Consider the following 23,793-nt stretch of genomic DNA (forward strand, 5'->3'; position numbering starts at 1 on the left):
CTGTATGTACTAAAGCTAAATGTTACTGTGAAGATCTAGATAATTACTGCATTAGTTCCTAGATATAGACTAAAATCAGGGACGAACTGGGGCGGTAAAAAAGCCCTGGCAATGTAGCTGCCACATGAGCACAGCTCCTAGGGGTGTGCTCATGGGGGCGTGGCCACTGTTCATGGGGTGTGGCCTTACAGCCCGTCCCTGTGTCTCTGTGTGCCGGGTGGCTGAGCAGAGTGCCAGGAGGCAGAGCTGCTCTGCCAGCCCTGGTCTCTATGTATGCCGTGCGGCCTCGGCCCTTCTGGCATTTGCCAGTTGGTCAGTCCAGCCCTGACTATAAGGAATTACACCTTTAATTTTTTTTCTACCACTAAACACTCGTACAAGCATAGGTTACCAATATGGCTGTCACTCTATACATTTCACTCATATATTTGTTGATATGAATGAAATGGTTAAAATGAAACACTCACTAGTAGAGTGCCTAGCTGACAAGTTATCATGGGAAATGGGAGAAAGTTCTCTTGGTTTTGCCAGAAAATCCAATTTCCACAAAGTGACTCTAAGGCATAAATATAAAGTTTTGAAAATTATTTTGGAGCTTACTTCCCTTCCATTTTTGATTATGTCGTATTAAGTAAGTTAGTAGTGTGGTAAGATCTCTCCATAGACAGTGACCCCTGCTGGCAATGAGGCGTTACTGCACTCTAGAGTGGTGGTTTTCAAAGCTGCCAATGCTCTGCAGTTTTGCTCACAGGCTTTAGGACCGCAATACTATTAAATGCAAAACCAGACATGATTATTATTTATTACCAGGTATTTATATAGCGCACACATATTCCGCAGCGCTTTACAGAGAATATTTTCGCCATTCACATCAGTCTCTACCCCAGTGGAGCTTGCAATCTATACATGTACACGCACACACATTCATTCTAGGGTTCATTTTGTTGGGATCCAGTTAACCTACCAGTATATTTTTGGATTGTGGGAGGAAACCGGAGTACCCGGAGGAAACCCACACAAGCACGGAGGAGAATATACAAACTCCGCACAGTTAGAGCCATGGTGAGAATTGAACCCATGACCTCAGTGCTGTGAGGTAGTAATGCTAACCACTACACCATCCGTACTGCCATGATTACATGATTTGCATATACTATTATTGGTGCTTTAATTCCCCTGGACAAAACGAAGGACCTGCAGTTTAGTAAATAGTATCCCATAGTGTTTATAAAGAGATTATAAGAGGTTGATCATTTGGCATAAGATTTTTTACGGCCTCTTCCTCTCTCGTCTTTTCTCTCTCAGCTCAGGCCATGACACACTTGTCTTGTGTACCTTCTAACCTGTGTTCCCTTTTCTTTCTCTCCCCCCATCCTCTACCTCTCTTCCTGGGGGATTCATGGTCCTGGCACAGGACTCTTGTTTGTCACAAACATTGATAGCTCAGACCCGGATCAGCTGGTGTATAAAACGCTGGAGCCCAGGGAAGAGGCAGCCAGACTGGGCTCCGATGTAGCTCTCAATAGCTATTTAGGTTTGTAATCTGCATACATGTGTGTGGGCCGGGTTCAGCTCCTCCCTCCTGCATGCTCCTGTCATCCAAATGATGGTCTGTCCTACCATCTGGCAGTGGTGATTGCGTATCACACGCTTTGTATGTGCATGCTATGGTGGCATTGGAATCTCAGGCATGGCTTATCTGTTTGCTCTGTTATTTCTGTTTATTTGCTTGTTTGCTGTTTTATTGATATTTTGTGGAAGCATGCCTGTAGATAGCAGCCAGAAATCACTGTGGGGAATATGTATGAAATTGAATACTGGTCAATTGTGAAAACAGTGCAGACGTAAAGATGTTTACTGTAGACAGTCGAATTGTTTTAGAAAAAGTAGTTTGCGTGTGATTGGTTGCTATGGGATACAACACCTATTCTTGCCGTGTTCCAGATACAGCCAATGTATTGCAGCAACTTTTAATAAATCCCCAGTGATTACTGATTACATATATGTGGAAAACATGTTATTTGTTATAGTGGTATAAATCTCTACCATTCCTCAGCAAAACACCCTGCAGTCAACAATAAATAGAAATGTATTAATACAGCAGAAGATAAAATGAATGGTATTGATTTAGCTGATTCCAAAATATATTGATCTGAGCTGTGACTCTGTGTGTTGTGTTATTGTGCATATGTCATCTGAGTGGCTCCGTGTGTCTTGTCGATGCACCTAATGTCTGGATCTTTCCTCTAATCAATACAGCAATCTCTGCCAACCACTGTCTTCTGGCTCTCACTGTTGCATGCACACGAGATAATGCCATAAAAGTGATAAGTGCTTATAAGCCGCATTGTTCTGTGACCCAGTGATACTCAAACTTTCTCCATTTTTACTAACTAGTGAAAACTATTTTAGATACAAAGAAGTCTCTATAATGTAAATGATACTATTGAAAATGTTACATTTTGTCCTTAATTTATGTAATAGTAATAATGTTAGAATTACTAGTAATATTTTCATTTTACGTTTGAGTATCACGGGTAATTAATATAAAAACTGCATATTTATATTATGCTTTTCCTACTTTTGTTCTTGCCATAGGCTTTGCTAACCTATGCTAACCCCATACCCTTAGCACTATATGTTGCTGCTGTATTACACCTGCTGGCTGTTGCTTTGCGAATGACAACACTGCACATGCCTTATAAAGAACATCATCCACCTTTATAGGTGCACTCTGGTTATTATTGTAAGGAGTATTATATATTCCTAAAGCATACACGCAATTTGTAGCAGACTTTCTTGGAAAATAAGTTACAAAACGAGAACACACATCATTAATAAGACAAGATCCTTTGCTATATAAGATGTAAGACTGAATAAGATGTAAGACAGAATTGGTACATTCACGTGTCTTAGGCAGACTGCTCATAGTACGCTATAGGTGTTTGTGGGTCAAAGTGGTCATGCTTTAACAAATGAGACAAATAAGTAGCAAGTGTAATTTATTGTGGCAGGGATAGGGAGAGTCAGACTCACATTTCACATTCCCGGATTTTTTATTTTCCCAGAAATGATCACTTTATTGCATTGTCCGGTCATTCCAGTGCACCACTTTCACAGATTTTACACTCCAATCTCCTGCCTTTTAGCATCACAGCATTTCCCCAGATACAGTATTTTTCCTTTTACTTTTTGTGAATTGTGGGAATTTTCATTACTGTGTAAAAGTTACAAACTACTATACAAACATTGGTATCCGGATGGAAGATAGTAAATAGGTAGTCAATGGGTTGACACCAGGTGGTTGACGGTAAATAGGTCGACAGGGTCAAAAGGTTGACAGTTAAACAGTCGACAGGGACAGCGGTTGACATTCAAATGATCGACACAATAAAAGTAGACACCTGATTTTTCAGGATTTTTAGAGGTTAGGCACTTGGGTTAGGGTACTGGAGGGGACTGTGAGGGTTGTGCACTTGGCAGAGGGTTAGGCTAAGGCTGCGGAAGAGGACAGTTAGGGTTAGGCACCAGGGGGAGGGTATGGGTTAGGCACTATGGGGAGGGGTAGGTTTAGGGTTAGGTATAGGTTTAAGATAACAACAAAAAAGTGTCCTTTTTTTCGTAGTTGATCTGTTGACCCTGTCTACCTAACGCCACGTCGACCATATAACTGTCTACCTTTTGACCTTGTTGACCTATTGACTGTTGACCATCTGTTGTTGACCTATTGACTGTCTATCTAGACACTGTTGATCTTTTAATCCAAACATACATATATTATACAGGACAACTTTTTGGTAATCCCAGAGTGGATGACCAAGAGGCAAGTGTGGTTCTCGTCCCCAACACCTGGGGGATGGTGCCAATCCAACACAGTTCACTGCACAGATGTAAAAGTGTCCATGTGCAGTAGCCATTAGGTTGACAATATATATCACAGCCCTGCCCTGCTGTCTTTATGAGAGAGAGAGAGGGGGGACTCTCTTTCCAAAAATAGTACTTTGGTGGTAGTCCTACATTGAGATTACCAACATTTGCAGTATTTAGCAGATCTTATGTATAGCCGGGGGCTCTGGCGATCCCTTTCAGTGTTGCTAACCCCTCTGTAGTTGAGAAGAACTGACACTGCAGTTCTAAAGCTTTCACTTAGTGCTACTGTGTCAGATATCTCCTGCTATCGATGAAAACGGCAGAGGTCACAAGTATATGTAAGTGACTTAACCCGGTAAACCATACTAGCCAATCTCCCTGAATATGGGCCAGAAAGGCAGAGCCACCGCTCAGGAAACACCAAGAGGAAGTGTGCTACAAGTATATGGTCGCTGCTCTCCAGCACACATATGCAGTCATTATTTATTCTTCTCTCCAGTATAAGAGAAAAGTGAAATGAGAGGAGGCATAGACGGGAAAGAAGGCGAGATAAATAAATGTATCAGAAAGAAAGCAGGGGGAGAGAAAGTGGTGGACAGAGAAAGAGGGGAGAAGGGGGTTGAAAAAATCCGTAAAAAGTTGCCGAAAAAGTTGGTGCAAAATGGTGAGAAGGCTTGGACCTTCACATGCTCTTCAGGCAGAACAGGACAAGTTCCCTTCAGCAACATGTGGCACCAAGCTATTACTTGCACAATCTCTTTGAAATAAGTTTTAAAAGGTAGGAAAGTATGTGCTAAATACAGTAGATTGTGTGATTGGTTCCGGTATGAATGGTCGACCATGTTATGGTCGACAGTCATAAGGTCGACCACTATTGGTCGACATTGGCATGGTCGACATGGACAAATAATCGACACGTGAAAATGGTCGACACATTAAAAGATCGACTTGAGTTTTTTTACTTTTTTGGGGTGTTTCCTGCTTAAAGTGACAGGGAACCCCAATTCTTTAAGAAAATTAAATCTATTTAGCTAAGAATATATAGTGACTTTAACATGATACTTAATGTAAGTTTAGATAAAATGTATGTGTCAGACAAGATTGAAGCAGCTCTCAGTTTTAATACTCTTAAATATACATTTGCGATACATGGCATTTGTGCCATCCAGGAGAACACAACATCATTTATTTCTCCACAGCTCCTGCTGTTTGATGTTCTCCAACAAATGCTTCTTAAGGCGGGTACACACGGGTGAGATAATGACAATGGCTGATTTTTACCATGCGATTTCCCTTGAACTCCCCGGAGACTAGAACCACCGATATTGACTGGTGCGATTTTGACTATGTGCGATTTTGACTGTATACAATTGTGCCTATACTAGAAACTAGATTGTACACTTTCTAGTCAAACTTGCCTTGCTTGCACAGTCTATTTATTCATGCGATACTGACCCTGCAGGAGTGCGCATCGGTATCACAAGCTATATACACACGGTGTGATATGCACTATATTTTCCCGCGATATGGACTATATAGTCCATATCGCAAGGAAAATCGTACCACGTGTATGCACTATGCACCTTTACAGTTATAATACAATATGTGAAAATGTATGATATCATACAGTAGCTGCAGAACCTTCCACTATGTCAACTCCACGCCATACCTGATGAATGGAGCTGTTTTTCACAGGGCCCAACCTCACACCCCCTTCTCACCTCCCCAGCTGGAGACCATGGGGAGGGAGTCAATAGAAGCAACCACATTGGCCTCCCACTCATACCCTCCTCCGCTGTCATTTGAAAGTGGGGCACCGGATTCATTTTCCAGCTTTTTTTTCTTCAGAATCTGCAGGTCAGGCCCCAGGGCTCATATAGATTAGGGATAAGCTTAGAAACATTGATAGCGCAGTTGGTAGTGTAGCTTTAAATGATCAAACCATTCTCTATTTCTGTCTCCTGGTTTTCATGGATATTATGATATAAATCTCCAAGGAGTCTTCAAGACTTCCCCACTCTGAAACAGCAAACAACAAAAACAATACTCCTTAATGAAAAAATCTGAGGACATTAGGTCAGGCTCATGACGATGCCGTGTAAAGCTGTCCTCTGTGGCCATTTTCTAAAATTAGCTCAGCACTAGATACAAACACTCCAATACATTACACTCTTGTAATCAAATAGATGAGTTAAAAGCGCTTAAAAGGAAAATAAAACAACTTGTAATGTAAACACATAATGGTTTCTACAGCAGAAACGTTATTCTAGCACACTAGTAGCAAACCAGAGAATTAAAAAATGTACATGAAAGTTACTAAAGATTGTGATTGTGAGCCAGTAACCTACGCCAGCCAAGGCTGAAACCCAAATCCAGTGTCTCCTACATTTCCTACAAAATTATTAATCTTGATAAAATTGGAAACACTATCTCAGACATCATCTTAAACGTCCTATCTACCCCCCATGCTTAAGACACTCTCATAACCAGGTACTAATAGGCAGTTATTGTGCAGTAAGTGTTTTCCAGTCTATCCTGTCCAAATTTTCCTATAATACAGGACTATTACCAAAAAAACTCAAGATGAAAAATAAATTGGCATGGAAATACAATATATTCATATGCACTGGAGTTATATTCCTAGATCTCTATACTTGTTGTACACAACTACATTTGAACTGTTATATTGTCTTTTCTGTGCTTTTGTTTTTCATCAAAAGCCAGAAAACTTACCAGTTGCTATTGGGTTCTAGTAAGAAACACATGCGAACACTGTGATTATATAAAGTCCATACAAATAAAGCTCATTATGTAAAGCCCTGATGTCCCTAATGCTTAGAGCCAACAGTGTCACTGTACCACCGTGCTTCCCGAGAACTAATGCTAAGGGTTGCTGGTATTGCTAGTTTCCACAGAACAGTCTTAGTTTTAGTAATGGAAGATCATTAAATTGGATGATTTAACTTAGAATTCCAACTCTAAATGTACATTACTTACAGGGATAGTAAGAATAGGTTTCTGTCACTGTGGCTTTATGTGACAACTTAGCAAAATAAAGCATATGGTTACCTTTATGGCGTCAGCAAAGTGCTGTGTCATACACGGGTCTTGTTTCTTTTTAAAGTTCTATACAGTTTTGTCTGATAATATTTTTCACAGCAGTCTGGCTGAGAGTAATCTGTGGTGGGGATGAAAATTCAGTACTTGCTGATGTATCACTTACCATTCCTACCAGCATCTGACAGCTCTGTATAAGAACACAATATTTCTCTATGTGAAATTCGCCCCAACTCAATTACTATAAATACAGCAAATGAGCATATTGTGTAAATTAGTGGTAACATTTGTTGTAATGGAGGGCGTCCTACCCGTCTTCTACATGGGGATATAAGAGCATTACTTAAAGTAAAAAAACATAAAAGCGAATCTCATTCTTTGTACACCTTAGTCCTGATTCATAATTGCAATTGTAGCTGCTTTACATATTCAGAAATAAATGTGAATAGCCCCTTTCATGCAGAGTTAGCCGCATCTATACAACCGCCCCCCCCCTCAGGGTTGGACTGGCCCACAGGGATACAGGGGAAAGCCCTGGTGGACCCCACTGCCTGGGGGCCCACCTCCTCTAGGGATCAGCTTCCAGACTGTGCAGTTGAATTCTAAGGTACATATAGTTACCTTATACTGCACAGGATTATGGTGTATTTTCTACAGTGCATTGCTGTTATTAATCTAATACATTATCATGCATGCACTAGCAGTATTTACTATTTATATATTTGTAAAGGGGCCCAGCCCATGCACTCTCTAATAGTTAGGCAAACCAATGTGGTGGCTGGCCACTCCACCTCTGGAGACTGGTCACACCCCTTAACATGGGCTCTTACCAATGTATTCCTCCTGTGGGCCCTTCATGCACCAGCCTTGTCCTTGGGAGATGTGTCTGACAACAGGTGTATTTGCGCACACCCTCACCTCTAAACAGCCTTCATGTCTGTCAACACACCCATGGAACTCATATCCTACGTGCAAACACCCCTTTTCCTCCCAGCAACACCCACTTACCCGCAAGTGGAGATGCATAAGACTCGCTCTAAGTTGCGTATGAAGGCCCTGATTTATACACAGTCTGCTAAAATGGCACGTGACTCTAAATCGAGCCCCTTGGGCTTAGTTACCCCATCTTGCCACTGGATGAAAATGAAACATTACATTTTGCATACAGTACATACTTATTATGATTTCATAACATGATATACTTTAAAACAGAAGACACACAGTATGGTCCTGCCCATATGAGTTTACAGTCTAATAGGTGTGGAGAATACTGGATACATAAGGTGATAGAATAATTAATATAGCTGTTGGTGAGGAATCCTTCTGAGGCTACTGTAAGGAAGAAGCTTTATCAGGGGCCATTATTTAAACAGACATTGATTTAATGTTTCACTAACGCCTCTGGAAATATTTGAAGCATCTTATTGCTAAAAGGTGGATGAAGTAACTAATAATCTCATGTGTATCATCACAGTTTAGTTATGTAAACAGGTTCTATCAGAACTGGCTGTAAACAGCCCATCATGTCACTTGTGGGACTGCATTCAGACCTGATGGGACCATACAGCCAGAACCAGAGGAGCCTGATGATTGTGGTTCAGTATCAGGGGCTAATCTAACACTTCATTCATCCACTCACTTCAGCTGCATCTCCTGCTTTCTAATAAGTGGACCAGACAATGAGGGGAAGCTGATCCATTCCTACCAAAGCCCAAGGCCTTGTGCTGACCAATTACTGGTTTAATGTCAGCACTGCCAACTGTGGGTAGAAACCTTCTGATCACCATGGATGTTGGATAGGACTTAAATATTCATAATGCCGCCTTTAATGTGTGGTCACTGTACACCAGGATTTCTATAATGAAAAATCATGGCGTACACAAACGTTTTTTCTTCTCTGAGTGAGTGAAGAGACACATAATTATCTATGGAACATCCATCAGGCAATCCAACAGCCAGTATTTGTTCCATTATCGGTCTAAAGTAGACTGTAATCCAGTCTTGTCCACCTGTAATGTGACTTACTCTTCATGGATCTCCCAGTGATCCCTCAATGCTTTGTCTTTCCTCTAACATTTCTTCCTATGTGTCATGTTTCATTACTGTTGATAATAAAAAAATTGCTGACTCTTGACCTGCATCCTTCAGGTTTCTCAGTGGACTCAGGGTGGGGGGTTACAGGGAGGAACAAGCTGAGCTTTGTAAGCGGGGCCCCCCGTGCAAATCACACAGGTGCTGTGGTTATTCTGCGTCGGGACATCGGAAGCCAACTCGTTCCAGAGCTCACTCTTTGGGGAGAGACTCTAGCTTCATCCTTTGGGTACTCTGTAGCAATGGAGGATCTCAATAATGATGGGTAAGTCATTTACTGCACCAAAAATTGGTGCAGTGAAAACCACAACAACTATATTATATTGTGCTAATGTTAAAAAAATAAAAAGCTGTTACGTGTAGTATCTGATTTTATTTTTATTCTAGATGATTACCAATTACCCCTTGTTTTGCTTTTGATAATCTTTTACACTGTTGTAGTTAATTACGGAAGCGGTTAAAATACCGCTAGCCGGCCGCCGGTAATTCATACTGAACCTGTTAATTATTATTATGAATGTTAAAAAAAAGTATTAAAAAAATGTATTATTATTATAATTATTATTATCATCATCATCATTGATATGTAAGGTGCCACAGTGTTCTACAGTGCTGGACAGTCATGAGAACAAAGGTTATATAAACCACTGCGATACAAGGGAGACAAAATAAATGTAGACCTGAAACTAGGGTTAAGGAGTGTGAAAGTTTATAAGCTAGTGGAAGTTGTAAGGGATGTGCATGTTTGTGCAGGTTGGTGAATAATTGGGTGCAGGACACCGAAAAAGTTCAAGAGAAATAATAGTAGAGGGGAGAGAAATAAAACTCTGGAGAGAAGTTTGGACAGACGTGAAAGTGAGTAGGAGAAATAAAGACGGTTTATTGAGAAGATGCATGGTGGATTGATGTGAGTGATGTATTGAGAGAATATGGAGGAACAGTTGATAAAGGCAGAGCATTGAGTGAGGTGGAGGCTCTTCCATGCCCTTGGATGTTGTAATGGTTTAGGCATCAGTACAGAGATGACAACAACAATTGTAGTGGATCTCACTGGATCCAGCAGCTAAATAGAGATGAGAGTTCAGTGGATCCTTGAGAGGGGTGTACTACGAATGGCCGGCTGTCGGGATCTTGGCGCTGGGATCCCGACTGCCGGAATGCTGGCAGCGGGTTGAGCGCAAAGGAGCTCCATGCGGGCTTGCTGCGCTCGCCACGCTGCAGGCACAGTGGCGCGCTACATGCAACACGCTATTTATTCTCCCTCCAGGGCTGTCATGTACAGCCCAGGATTGAGAATAGGTGTCGTAACCCGGCGATCGAGATCCTGACGCAAGTATGCTGAGCGACGGGATCCCGAAAGCCGGTATATAGAGTGCCTCCCCTTGAGGGAACCTTGTATTTGTTGACACTCCTCAGCACTACTGCGCTATGTACCAACAGTGTCCACACTTATTACAAGCTCTATATGTATGAGCATAAGATCACATGGGAGTTAGGCAAGGACATGAACTAATGCACAGCTATTTATCATTGTTATTAACATGCCAAACTTTAACAATAAACTCATAGATTTGGATGTCCTTTTTCATCTAAATATAGTACAGATATTATAGCTAGATATTTAAAAGCAGATTTTTATTAAATGTGAATACATTGTGATTAAATACTAATAACACTAAACTATACTTTAATACATGTGCATTTTCCATTTCATAGTTATGTTCTTTGTTTCTTTCTCCTTATCCTATTTCTGGTTCTATATTTAGTTTCTACTTATCTGCTTTATTTAGTTGGACAGATCTGCTGGTAGGTGCCCCTAATTTCTTCTCACGCAAGGAAGAGATTGGCGGTGCTGTCTATGTGTACATAAATAAAGCTGGCAAACTGGATTCTTCCCCCCCTATCCGACTGAATGGAACAGACGGATCCATGTTTGGATTAACTATCGGTAGCTTAGGGGATATCAACCAGGATGGATTCAAAGGTCAGGAGCGAATGCAATGCACTGAGCGTACACCTTTATACTTATGTATTTACAGTAGTGATGTATACATAGCAGAACGGATCCTGAGATGTTTTATGGTAAAGTTAGACAACCTATCACACCACAGATAGCACATTATGGTTCAAACAAAAGTTCTCCATCTACAGTATATACAACAGCCTTAAAGGTAAAATAAACTGTGGTCAATTAATATACCCGGGAGTCCCCTCATGTTGCAGTAAGTGCAGCTATATGGCACACTTAAAGTACCTCCAGACTTGCAGATTTTTGTCTGGAGCACCATAGGGCTACATACAATAATTCATGAGTCTGGGGCTAGACCGAGCTGTAAGGGGAACAATGGCAACTCCCCTACCTCGTGGCTAATTGAATCAACCCGATACTGTGTGTAAATAGATAACATTTTCCTTTAAATCTACACTACTGCCAGAGATTGCATTACATTATGAAATACGTTCCACCACGTAGCCACGGAATATGGTCGTTAGGTCGACACAGCTTAGGTCGACAGTCATTAGGTCGACCACTGATGGTCAACATGTGCATTAGGTCAACATGTCAAAAGGTCGACATTTTTTCAAAAAGTTTTCATTTTTTGGACTTTTTCATACTTTACGATCCACGTGGACCACAATTGGGAACGTCAACCTGTGCCGAGCGCAGCGAGGCACATTGCCCCGAAGCATGGCGAGCGAAGCGGTGCACTAATTGGGGTTCCCTGTCACTTTACGAAGGAAACACACCCAAAAAAAGTCCAAAAACTCATGTCGACCTTTTCACCCGTCAACCTAGTACATGTCGACATAATGCCCATGTCGACCTTCAGTGGTCGACCTAAGTTGTGTCAACCCAACGACCCATACCCGTAGCCACAGCCACGGGACTGCTCCATTATCCCACTGCTTTCCCATTCCTGTAATCATTGCTGTTCACCAGTCTAAAATGCCATTGTAGTGGGTGATTGAGTGATGATTGGCTCACCTGCTGTCACCCATCGCCCATGAATGGAGCATCCCCCATGACTCCAGTTAATGGGAACAGTGAATTAGTAACACTTTTTAAGCAGGTGAAGGTTTCAGACTAACCTACCTTTCATGTTACGTTAATGGCTGTGACATACAGTAGAACACTACGGTGTGAAATGCTAATGGTGGCGATATTATAATGTCTTATTTTGTCACAGACTTTGCAGTTGGAGCACCATTTGATGGAAGCGGAAAAGTGTTTATATATCATGGAAGCCAAACAGGATTAGTGACCAAACCTGCACAGGTAACCTGGGAGGGAGACAGGTTATTAAAGTTCACTCTCTATTGCCTAATTCAGTTCAGCCACGATGCCCGGCTATGCACATATTGGCCATATACAGAAGTGACGGGTGAAATATGCTGTTCCAGAACAACACATGGCGTCCGTCTTGTTGAACTGAATTCCCTCCATAGAGTGTGATACTGTTAGTCAGTAGGATAGCTGCAGGATTAATTTGGATACAGATGCTATGGCCACTGCGGTGGCACCAGTGGCATGTTTATAATTGGTGCAGGGTATAGGGTGCACACGGGACCCTGACTCCAGGGGAGCCCACACCCACTCCCTGCACCCATATAATTATACTTACCCCTCTGGAGTCCCGCGGTGGGCAGAGCTGCAGACCTAAATAATGTCTGACTTAGGTTCATTTCCGCATCAGCCCACTAGCAAGGAAACAGCTGAATGCATTGTTGATATCCTGGTTGTTTGCTTATCTGTTTCTACGTAACATATTACATGGTAACACCTACCTTCGTGTCATGTGTCTCCAAGGTCCTGGATGGAGTAAGTGTTGGTATAAGCACTTTTGGCTATTCGCTGTCTGGGGGCCTCGATATTGATGAAAACTCTTACCCAGACCTTGTGGTGGGATCCTTATCTGATACCGTGGTCCTTTACAGGTGAGTTTCAATAAAGATTTCAGGGAATTTCTGCATTAAGAAGTTTATGGAACAGTATACTCTTTAATGATTGGTTCTGATTCCTTAGTTATTGAGGTAGTCTAACGGCTGGCGAAACTATAGATACAGTATATACTAGTTGTGATGTGTGCTACCAATTATTTTGGTAATGTATGTGTTCTTGTGACTTAAGCTGATATCTTACAGTCAATCTAGTTGCTGTTTTACTGTTTCAAAATTATTTTGTTCCTATAATTGAAATAACATTTTATTTGATGGTCCAATTTTCAAGTCTAGCTACCTGCTTAAGTCATGCAATTATTTTATTCGCCTTAGATCCCGCACTGTTATCCGTGTCCATAAGCAGGTTACTGTATCCCCGCAAAACATAGATCTGGAGCAGCAAAGCTGTAAGCATGGACCCGGGATATGGTGAGCAGATTTATGTTACATTTATAGCTAGAATCAAGACAGATACATTATTAGCATGTGCAGAATAGCTACAGAAATGTTTATATTAACAGGAGCTTCAGTAGGACAAATTATTTCACACAGTTAGGCACCAAATCCCGGAAGTCACAATCCCGACAGATACTGGCACGTTAACACAATCCCTAACCCTTTCCTTCCGTATCCTAACCCTAACCCTCCCGCATTCTAACCCTACCACCCCAACAGGCCTAACCCTAACTGTCCCCTTCCACATGCTAACCCTAACCCTCCCACATTCTTTCCCTAACACCCCCCCAGGCCTAACCCTAACTGTCCCCTTCCAGATCCTAACCCTCCCACATTCTAACCCTAACACCCCCTCCCAGGCCTAACCCTAATTGTCCCCTTCCACATCCTAACCCTCCCGCATTCTAACGCTAAAACCCCCCAGGCCTAACCCTAACTGTCCCCTTCAGCATCCTAACCCTAACCCTCCCGCATTCTAACCCTAACACCCTCCCAGGCCTAACCCTAACTGTCCCCTTCCGCATCCTAACCCTAACCCTCCCGCATTCTAACCCTAACACCCCCCCCCCCCAGGCCTAACCCTAACTGTCCCCTTCCACATCCTAACCCTCCCGCATTCTAACGCTATCACCCCCCAGGCCTAACCCTAACTGTCCCCTTCCGCATCCTAACCCCTAACCCTCCCGCATTCTGACCCCTAACAACCCCCCAGGCCTAACCCCAGTATTTACCATTTTCTGACTGTCGGGATGATGCTGTTGATATTCTGACTGCCAGCATCCTGATTACATCCCTTGCACACACATTCATGTACAAACATCTTGTTTGTCTTAACCAATAATTTATGCAAAAACCACCCAACGAGCTGGTACAGACACTTAAAAAAAATAATATTTTTTAATAACAACAATTAATAAATAATTGAGGTTCTTGCTCTAGTATTACTCCACCTTTCCAAAACTGCAAAAAGCAGGATTTTACAGAGGTAATCTGCACTTAAAAACTATAATGCTGCCTTGTGTCTGTCTGGCATGCGGCCAGTCTCTTTGTGTATTTCCAGCTATATGATCTTTTATTCCTATTTGAACATAACCTACTATGTTGTTAGGCACTTGTCTACTCTCCACCATTCATCATCCTCTCTCATTTCAGTGTGGAATTTAGAGTGTGTTTAAGCTACGGTGCCTTCCCCACAACCTACAATCCAAAAATGGGTAGGTAGAACTCTGGAGCCGAGATACTTTTTTCATTTTTAGTCTGAAGGAGGTTTCTTTTTTTAATCTTCTTTTATACAGTACATGCTTTTCAGCATAAATTGACATTTAAATCAACACAGCTTATACCGTCTTCAGTAGAATATAGTACTATTTTGAGGTACTCATTTAAATATTCTGTTTCCTAATTATAGTTCTGAAATGTGTATTTGAGGCCGAGGCAGATAAGAAACAACAAGGAAAGGCCAGCCGGATATTTTTTCTACACCGCCAACCAGCTGATTGGGATCACCAATTCAGTAGCACAGTGGAGCTTCACAAACAGTCCGACAGCCGCTGCATTACCGCTACATTCCAACTGCAGGTGACCAGAAGCATACAGTCACACATTCTTATATCCGCGCATGTAGATCACACATGGTGACACACTATTACAGACTGGTTGATGTTTTAAAGGGACAGTTAGGCATTTTCTTCTAATAAGGAGTCTGGAGTTCTGTTGGAGGGCGCAGCACTGCACTCTGATGGGTACTTAGAAGAGCAGCTGAACCCTATAGGGCTATCCTCCCCCTATGGTAGTAGTATAATCAAATGAGGGTTGGGGTCGGCACTATTCGGGGTGTGCACTGTGACTCCACTTAAATACATTATTTTTATCACTACAAATACCTTACATACATGTTCCTTTTATTTCCCACACACCCTGATTAGTGCGGACCCCAACGCTCATTTGATTTACTTCTAATGCATAACAGTCTGCACACTCACAGTTCAGATTTGGATCTGCCCCAGAAAATCATCTGCTGGAACTCTTGTGGGTTTGCAATATGGTGGAGAGAGTAGAATTGCCAACACAAAGCCCAGCGTATTACCACTTTAGCCTCACCTACTTAATTGCTTTAATCTCCCATGTTTTTCTAAATAGCCTCATTTGTGCCATAAGTAAATCAGAAGTAGAGGGAACAGGTCCTCACTGTATTTCAGTATCAACTATATCAGTATTTTGCCTACACTGGAATGTGTCTATAAATGAGAGTTCCTGGGTTCTTAGATAAGTGAATTTGATGGTGCAAAAGGTGTCCAATCTCATTTAAATTAGAGATGTGCGGGTTTGGATTTACTCAATTTATCCAAATTTTTCCTATTGGCTATCCAAAACACGTGACATCCGAGAGGCAATAAGATGCCGTCTTGAGATACGAGCAAATCCGAACATGCACATCTCTACTTTAAATACCTTGTCTCACAAAATGATTTACTGTTTTTTTTTTTCCAAGTGGGTATAATTTGATACAAATGACTGCCCCTCACCCATTTAACCTCCCACCTCCTCCTATCAGTGCATACCATACTGTACAAATAACAAAGTTTAATTCCACATACATTACCATTTTGCCAAAACTAAACTCTGTGCATGTTGCATAACATTCAAAGTATGTAATGGTTCAGGTAATATCCCTATGTCCCTAGGTTAAAGTAAAATGTCTCATTAGGCGGCCTAGTGATGTCCACAAAAAAATCTGTTTTATTATTTTACATTGTCTCTTGTACAGAGAGGGTTGGACTGGCTCACAGGGGTAAAGGTGAAACCACCGGTTGGCCCCACTGCCTGGGGCCCCACCTCCTCCTCTAGAGATCTGGTTATAGACTCTGCAGAAACTATACATATGTTACCATATAGTGCACAGGACTGGTGCATTTTCTACAGTGTATTGCTGTTATTTACCTGGTTTATTATCATGCATGGACTAGCAGTATTTACTATACATATTTATCAAGGGTCCAAAACCATGCACTCTCTAACGATTAACCAAGCCTCTGTGGTGACTGACAACACCCATCTTGAGACTGGCCACACCCCTAAGCATGAACCCCTACCACTGCATTCCCCCGGTGGGCCCTTAATTTCCCAGTCCGACACTGTGTACAGACTATGCTGCATGAGGGGTCTCTTGTACCTGCTAAAGTTTCATATAATGACCTGTTTGTGGCTCTGATGTCTGTAGTCCCCCCAATGGCTTCCACTTATTAAACTACACACTTTCACATGGGGTGTGGTGGCTCCTGCCACATTATGCTGCTTGTGGCAAACAATTAAATAGATCCTGCACAGAAAATATTGTTTGTCAGGTGTGGTTGTTGGTGGTAGGGGAGATGAGGATTCTCTACAAATGAGAAACATGTAGAAGGTAGTACTGGGCAACCCTGATATAGTTATAGGCAGCAGCTTGTAGTTATATGTGTTGTGGATAGCATGATAATTGTAGCATTTGGTAAAGCTGACATATCCTCTAAATTACTATTTACACCTCCCTAATGTGTACTGTGAGTAACTGATCTTATTTGTTCAGATTAAAGACCACTTTCCTCCTTCCTGCTTACTGATGTGTACACTCATTAACAGGAAGACATTACAGACAAACTTCGACCAATCCCAGTCACTCTGACATACAACATACTTGAAGCACGGCACAGGAGGCAATCTTCAGTGGAATTGCTGCCCCCTCTCATGCCTATTCTCAGCGAAGAGGAACCTAATTTCTACCACACAGAGGTGAGCCCATGATGTGGGCATGATGTACAATGCAGTGTGTTATATAGTACTGCACTATTGGAGGCTGATCATAATTGTGCATACTGTATATATATACTCCATTCCACTTTATAGCTCATATCTATACTGTATGTCCATGGAGTGATGATGTGGTAGTTATGGTAATGTTGATTTGTACCTACTAATGTTATAAAATATAAAAGCTGCCCAAAAAGTATAATATCAAAAGTAAACAAATATGTATTTGTGGTACATGCAGATTTGGTTATATGGTACAATTTATTATTCAAATGTGCTATATAAAGTAAAACTTGTTAATTATTACAAGTTCAACATTCTAACTATTCTATAATCCTTGTATACATAGATGATCTACAGTACTGTAGTAATAACTTAATGGAGCATTTATTGTATGTGTTCATTAAAATAAGCTGCATTTCATGAAGGGAAATACAATGAATGAGAATAGCTCAGTGGTTCCCAAACTTTCTTGGATTATTGTACCCCGGAGTATCAGCATTTGTTTCACGCCATCCCTAAGCTAAGCGTTTTTTATCAATAAATTTGGGTGAAAATATTACATTAAGTAAATTGTGCCTATCTGCCATCCTTAGGTTCCGTTATGTGGTGGTGTACAGTTGTGCTTCTGATTGTCCACACATTTTAGGATTGACAACCACTAGCACTGGTATTGCCTATCACTTTGACCGTACATAATTTGATATGGTCCTGGACTACCACTCCTGCAAGAGACTTGTGGCACCCCAGGGTGCCTAGGTATACAGGGGCAGATTTATTAAGCCTGGTGAAGTGATAAATTGGAAGGTGATAAAGGACCAGCCAGTCAGCTCCTAACTGTCATTTTTTAAACCCAGCCTGTAACATGGAAGTTAGGATCTGATTGGCTGGTACTTTATCACCTTCCACTTTATCACTTCAGCAAGCTTAATAACTCTGCCCCACAGTTTGGGAACTTCTGGAATAGCTTATTTGTCAGCTTTTGCTAAACAGTGATATAGGAATCTGGCTAACTAGTTCTTATTAGCTAGCATTATGTGCTACATTAATTCCACATTTAAAGCATTTCATTTTAAATGACCAAAGCAAAAATATAGATCACCCCCTCACTTCCTGAATATTTAATTAGCCCAATCATAGAAATCGATTAGGGATGGGAAATATATATTAATTGCCTTGTACTGACTCTGGATAAGGACAATGATAAGATAAAAATGTTCCATTTCTCCACTCACCTCCATAAGGCAGTGGAGAAAACACAAACCTGATCAAACAGTCTGCAACTGGCATAGGTAGTTTGTTCTGAAGCACATCATCACTGGGGCCCTCCAGCTGTTGTGAAACTACATATACCAGCATGCCTTTACACAGTTTTGCTGTCAGAAAATGCTAAAGCCGTGTCAGGGCATGCTGGGATGTGTAGTTTCTCAACAGCTGGAGGGCCGCAGTTTGGACATTATTATTATTATTATTATTATTATTATCATTTATTTATATGGCGCCACAAGGGTTCCGCAGCGCCCAATTACAGAGTACATATGCACATAATCAAAACAGTGACTTACAGTTGAAATCAATTTTGGACAAGTACAGGGTAACTAAGCATAACTACACCAGTAAATGACAGAGATAAGTTCCAGGTGGCCCAAAAACTGTGATTTGGGCAGTTGAGAATTATTAAAGAAGAAAAGGGTGAGCACATGAGGGAAGAGGGCCCTACTCGTGAGAGCTTACATTCTAGGGGTAGGGGTAGACAGACAGGGGTGACACAGATGGGGTACATAGAGAGCATGGAACGGGGTTAGGATGAGATTTGGCTGGGTTTGGTAAAGAAATGGGTCTTGAGAGCCCGTTTGAAGTTTTGTAGAGAGGTGGAGAGTCTGAGGGGGAGAGGTAAAGAATTCCAAAGGAAGGGAGCAGCACGTGAAAAATCTTGGAGATAGGAGTGGGAGGAAGTAATCAGGAGACAGGAGAGGCAGCGTGCATTAGCAGAGCGAAGAGGACGGTGGGAGAGTAAAGGGAGATAAGGTCAGAGATGTAAATGGGAGAGGAGTGGGTGAGAGCTTTGTAAGTGAGAGTGAGAAGTTTGAATTGGATTCTGAAGGGGAAGGGAAGCCAGTGAAGGGCTAGTAGGAGAGGGGAGGTGGATGTAGTGCGTTTGGTGAGGAAGATGAGCCGAGCAGCAGCATTGAGGATAGACTGGAGTGGAGAGAGGTAATTGTCAGGGAGGCCAGTTAGGAGGAGATTACAGTAGTCCAGTCTGGAAATAATCAGTGAGTGAATAATGATCTTAGTGGCATCCTGGGTGAGAAAAGGTCTGATCCTGGAAATGTTTTTGAGATGAAAATGACAGGTTTGTGAGAGGTGCTGAATGTGTGGTTTGAAGGAGAGGGAGGAGTCAAGGATTACACCAAGACAGCGTACTTGGGGGCTAGAGGAGATAGTCGTGCCATCAATGGATAATGAGATTGTGGGAGGTGAGGTTGTGCGGGAGGGTGGGAAGATGATCAGCTCAGTCTTAGACATGTTGAGTTTAAGAAAGCACTGGGACATCCAGGAAGAGATAGCAGAAAGACAGTTAGAGGCACGAGTGAGGAGAGCCGTGGAGAGATCAGGGGAGGAGAGGTAGATTTGAGTGTCATCAGCATAGAGGTGATACTGGAAATTAAAAGAACTAATGAGTTCACCTAAAGAGGACGTATAGAGAGAGAAAAGGAGAGGCCCAAGAACAGAACCTTGGGGGACACCAACAGTTAGTGGAAGTGGGGGCGAGGTAGCATCATGAGAGGAGACAGAGAAGGAACGATCGGAGAGGTAGGAGGACAGCCAGGAGAGGGCAGTATCACGTAGACCGAGAGAGTGAAGGATTTGCAGAAGAAGAGGGTGGTCCACAGTGTCAAAAGCAGCAGAGAGGTCAAGAAGAATAAGCAGAGAGTAGTGGCCCTTAGATTTGGCAGCATGGAGGTCATTGCAGACTTTTGTGAGGGCAGTTTCAGTGGAGTGGAGAGAGCGGAAACCAGACTGGTATGGGTCAAGCAGTGAGTGAGAGGAAAGAAAGGCAGTAAGGCGATTATAGACAATACGCTCAAGAAGTTTGGAGGCAAAGGGGAGGAGAGAGATCGGTCGATAGTTGGAGAGAGTGTTAGGATCAAGGGTAGGTTTTTTAAGAATAGGGGAGACAAGAGCATGCTTGAAGGCAGAGGGGACAGTGCCTGATGAGAGGGAGAGATTGAGAAGGTGGGCAAGATGGGAACAGGCAGAAGGGGAGAGGTAGTGAAGGAGGTGGGAGGGGATAGGATCGAGTGGGGAGGTTGTGGGGGGGGAGGAGTGTATGAGGGCCATGACTTCCTCACCAGATACTAGGGAGAAAGATGTCAGAGTTGGTAAGAGGGTAGGGGAGGGGTGGCAAAGGATGGGTGGTGGCTGGTTGCTGGACTGGTGGGATGTGATGTCCTGACGTATGGAGTCAATCTTGGATGTGAAGTAAGTGGCAAAGTCAAGAGCAGACAATGAGGAAGGGAGAGGAGGTGGTGGTGGGCAGAGGAGGGAGTTAACAGTGGCAAAGAGGCGCCGGGGGTTGGAAGAGTGGGTAGAGATGAGGATTTTGAAGTATGATTGTTTAGCAAGGGAAAGGGCAGCACTGAAGGATGAGAGCATGAATTTGAAATGGAGGAAGTCTGCTTGAGAGCGTGATTTCCTCCAGTGTCGCTCGGCAGTACGTGAGCATTTTTGTAGATATCTGGTGCATTTGGTGTGCCAGGGTTGAGGTGTTGATCTGCGTGGGTGAATAGTGGTTGGCGGAGCAACAGAGTCAAGGGCTGAAGTAAGAGATGCATTGTATAGAGATGTGGCTTGTTCAGGGCATGTGAGAGAGAGAAGAGGAAAGAGAAGCGAGTCAAACAGGGAGGATAGGGATGAGGTGTCAATAGCCTCAATATTACGCTTAGTGATGGTAGCCTTAGGAGGGAGAGATGGGGGAGCAGAGATAGATAAGTTGAATGAGAGCAAGTGGTGGTCAGAGAGGGGAAAAGGGGAATTGGAGAAATCAGAAATAACACAGCGGTGAGTGAAAACCAGATCCAGTGAGCTCCCGTTCACATGGGAGGGTGAGCTGGTCCACTGGGAGAGACCAAGTGAAGATGTGAGGTTAAGGAGTTTAGAGGCAGGTGGTTTTGTGGGGTTATCGATAGGGATGTTGAAATCACCTAGGATAATGGTGGGAATGTCAGAAGAGAGGAAGTGAGGTAGCCAGGAAGCAAAGTTGTCGAGGAATTTAGAGGAAATGCCAGGTGGACGGTAAATGACAGCAACTCGAAGATTAGTGGGTTGGTAGAGGCGAATTGCATGGACCTCAAATGTAGAGAATGTAAGAGATGGTTCTGGAGGTATAAGTTGGTATGTGTAGCTTGAAGGTAAAAGGATCCCAACACCACCCCCATGACGACCCCCAGGTCGGGGTGTGTGTGAGAATGTAAGGCCCCCAGCCGAGAGAGAAGCAGGAGAAGCGGTGTCATAGGGTGTAATCCAGGTTTCAGTAATGGCCAGGAGGTGCAGAGAGTTGGATATGAAGAGGTCGTGAGTGGGGGTCAATTTGTTGCAAACAGATCTGGCATTCCAGAGTGCACAGGATAGGAGGTATGAGTTTGTTGGAGAGATGTGAATGAGATTATCTGGATTGCTATGGCGTTGAGGTAAGCTTGATGGGGAAGGAAGGGATAAAGAGGGTGAATTGATGGTGCTGGGGCCTTGGCTAGGAAGGGAGACTGCAGGAGTGAGGCAGGGAGGGAGTGCAGTATGATACTGGTGGAGGAGAGGTGAGGAGACAGGCAGAGGAGGGAGAGAGCAGGGTTGAGTGCTGGGGTATAAATGGTGTGAAGGGGCAGAAGTGAATTGCAGTGGGGAAACAGAAGAGGAGGGGAAGGGAGGCAGATAGAGGAGAGGAGACAGCATGAGATGTAGGAGACTGGGAGAGAGGGATAGAGGTGGTAACAGGGGACAGAAAAAAGGAATAGGAAGACGAGGATTAATGAGGGATGTTGCCAGCCTGGCCATAGTGTGGATGGGGTAAATAGTGGTAGCAAAATGAGAGTAGGAGGAGGAGTGGTGGCTGAATAAGAGAGCAGTGAAGGTTGCAGAAATAAATTCAATGTTAAACTGTCGTTATTATCTACAGGTAACAGTAAATCAAATATTTGCTGATGTTAGTTGGAAAATTACACAGTGTTGGCAAACTGCAAGTCAGTGTTACTTCATTAAATATGCTTAGACATGGCTGATCTAGTCTATTGAATAATAAAGGTATGAGAAATGGATGATGAGCAGAACTTTTCTTGGTGTAGAGCTTACTGAACAAGCTTATGATGTGGTGTAAAATGTGTACAAATGTGCCCAAGAAGATGAGGCCATAGAACTGTCCGGATTTCTACAATTTGTGATGGGAAAACAAAAGTTCACTTTTTTTTTTTTTCCCCCCTGGATGAAGTAACCATTTTAAAAAGTTATAGATCTGTGATTTGTTGATGCTTGCTGTCTTGATTGAATTCTTACCACTATAATTTGGCGGGATTTACTAGCCAAATATATACCATATGGTGAATCAGTATCGATTCTTAAATGTATTTGCCACTGGCAAATCACAGAAGTGAAGCCTTATGTTAGAACTGATTTGATTATTTTTAGTAATGTATGCCCTGTAAATGACTGTGATTTTTTATTCTGTTATGATTATTATGATTACTTTTATATTTGGTTATAATTAGCAAGCTTAATATTAGAGATGAGCGGGTTCGGTTTCTCTGAATCCGAACCCGCACGAACTTCATGTTTTTTTCACGGGTCCGAGCAGACTCGGATCCTCCCGCCTTGCTCGGTTAACCCGAGCGCGCCCGAACGTCATCATGACGCTGTCGGATTCTCGCGAGACTCGGATTCTATATAAGGAGCCGCGCGTCGCCGCCATTTTCACACGTGCATTGAGATTGATAGGGAGAGGACGTGGCTGGCGTCCTCTCCATTTAGATTAGGGTTGAGAGAGAGAGAGAGAGATTGACCTGAGGCTGTGATACTGTAGAAGAGAGTGCAGAGTTTAGTGACTGACGACCACAGTGACCACCAGACAGTGCAGTTGTTTGTTTTATTTAATATATCCGTTCTCTGCCTGAAAAAACGATACACACAGTGACTCAGTCACATACCATATCTGTGTGCACTGCTCAGCCCAGTGTGCTGCATCAATGTATATATATATCTGACTGTGCTCAGCTCACACAGCTTATAATTGTGGGGGAGACTGGGGAGCACTGCAGTGCCAGTTATAGGTTATAGCAGGAGCCAGGAGTACATAATATTATATTAAAATTAAACAGTGCACACTTTTGCTGCAGGAGTGCCACTGCCAGTGTGACTAGTGACCAGTGACCTGACCACCAGTATATATAATATTAGTAGTATACTATCTCTTTATCAACCAGTCTATATTAGCAGCAGACACAGTACAGTGCGGTAGTTCACGGCTGTGGCTACCTCTGTGTCGGCACTCGGCAGCCCGTCCATAATTGTATATACCACCTAACCGTGGTTTTTTTTTCTTTCTTT

At 42.7% G+C, this 23,793-nt stretch overlaps 1 protein-coding gene across 4 annotated transcripts in view; it reads left to right on the top strand.

The window, feature by feature from the left end:
• ITGA7 (integrin subunit alpha 7) overlaps positions 1 to 23,793 on the top strand; it is a 235,309-nt gene that overhangs the window by 156,565 nt on the left and 54,951 nt on the right. For 3 of the 4 annotated variants that reach the window (XM_063952666.1, XM_063952668.1, XM_063952669.1), the window contains 8 exons: positions 9,076 to 9,283; positions 10,809 to 11,002; positions 12,207 to 12,295; positions 12,827 to 12,954; positions 13,291 to 13,386; positions 14,566 to 14,627; positions 14,822 to 14,991; positions 17,032 to 17,181. In XM_063952666.1, the coding sequence (XP_063808736.1) occupies positions 9,076 to 9,283; positions 10,809 to 11,002; positions 12,207 to 12,295; positions 12,827 to 12,954; positions 13,291 to 13,386; positions 14,566 to 14,627; positions 14,822 to 14,991; positions 17,032 to 17,181 (1,097 nt within the window). Of the gene's footprint in view, positions 1 to 1,414; positions 1,535 to 9,075; positions 9,284 to 10,808; positions 11,003 to 12,206; positions 12,296 to 12,826; positions 12,955 to 13,290; positions 13,387 to 14,565; positions 14,628 to 14,821; positions 14,992 to 17,031; positions 17,182 to 23,793 lie in introns of all 4 variants that reach the window. The other variant, XM_063952667.1, reaches the window with a different exon arrangement.

Source organism: Pseudophryne corroboree, chromosome 2, assembly GCF_028390025.1.
Source record: "Pseudophryne corroboree isolate aPseCor3 chromosome 2, aPseCor3.hap2, whole genome shotgun sequence".
Lineage (NCBI taxonomy): Eukaryota > Metazoa > Chordata > Amphibia > Anura > Myobatrachidae > Pseudophryne > Pseudophryne corroboree.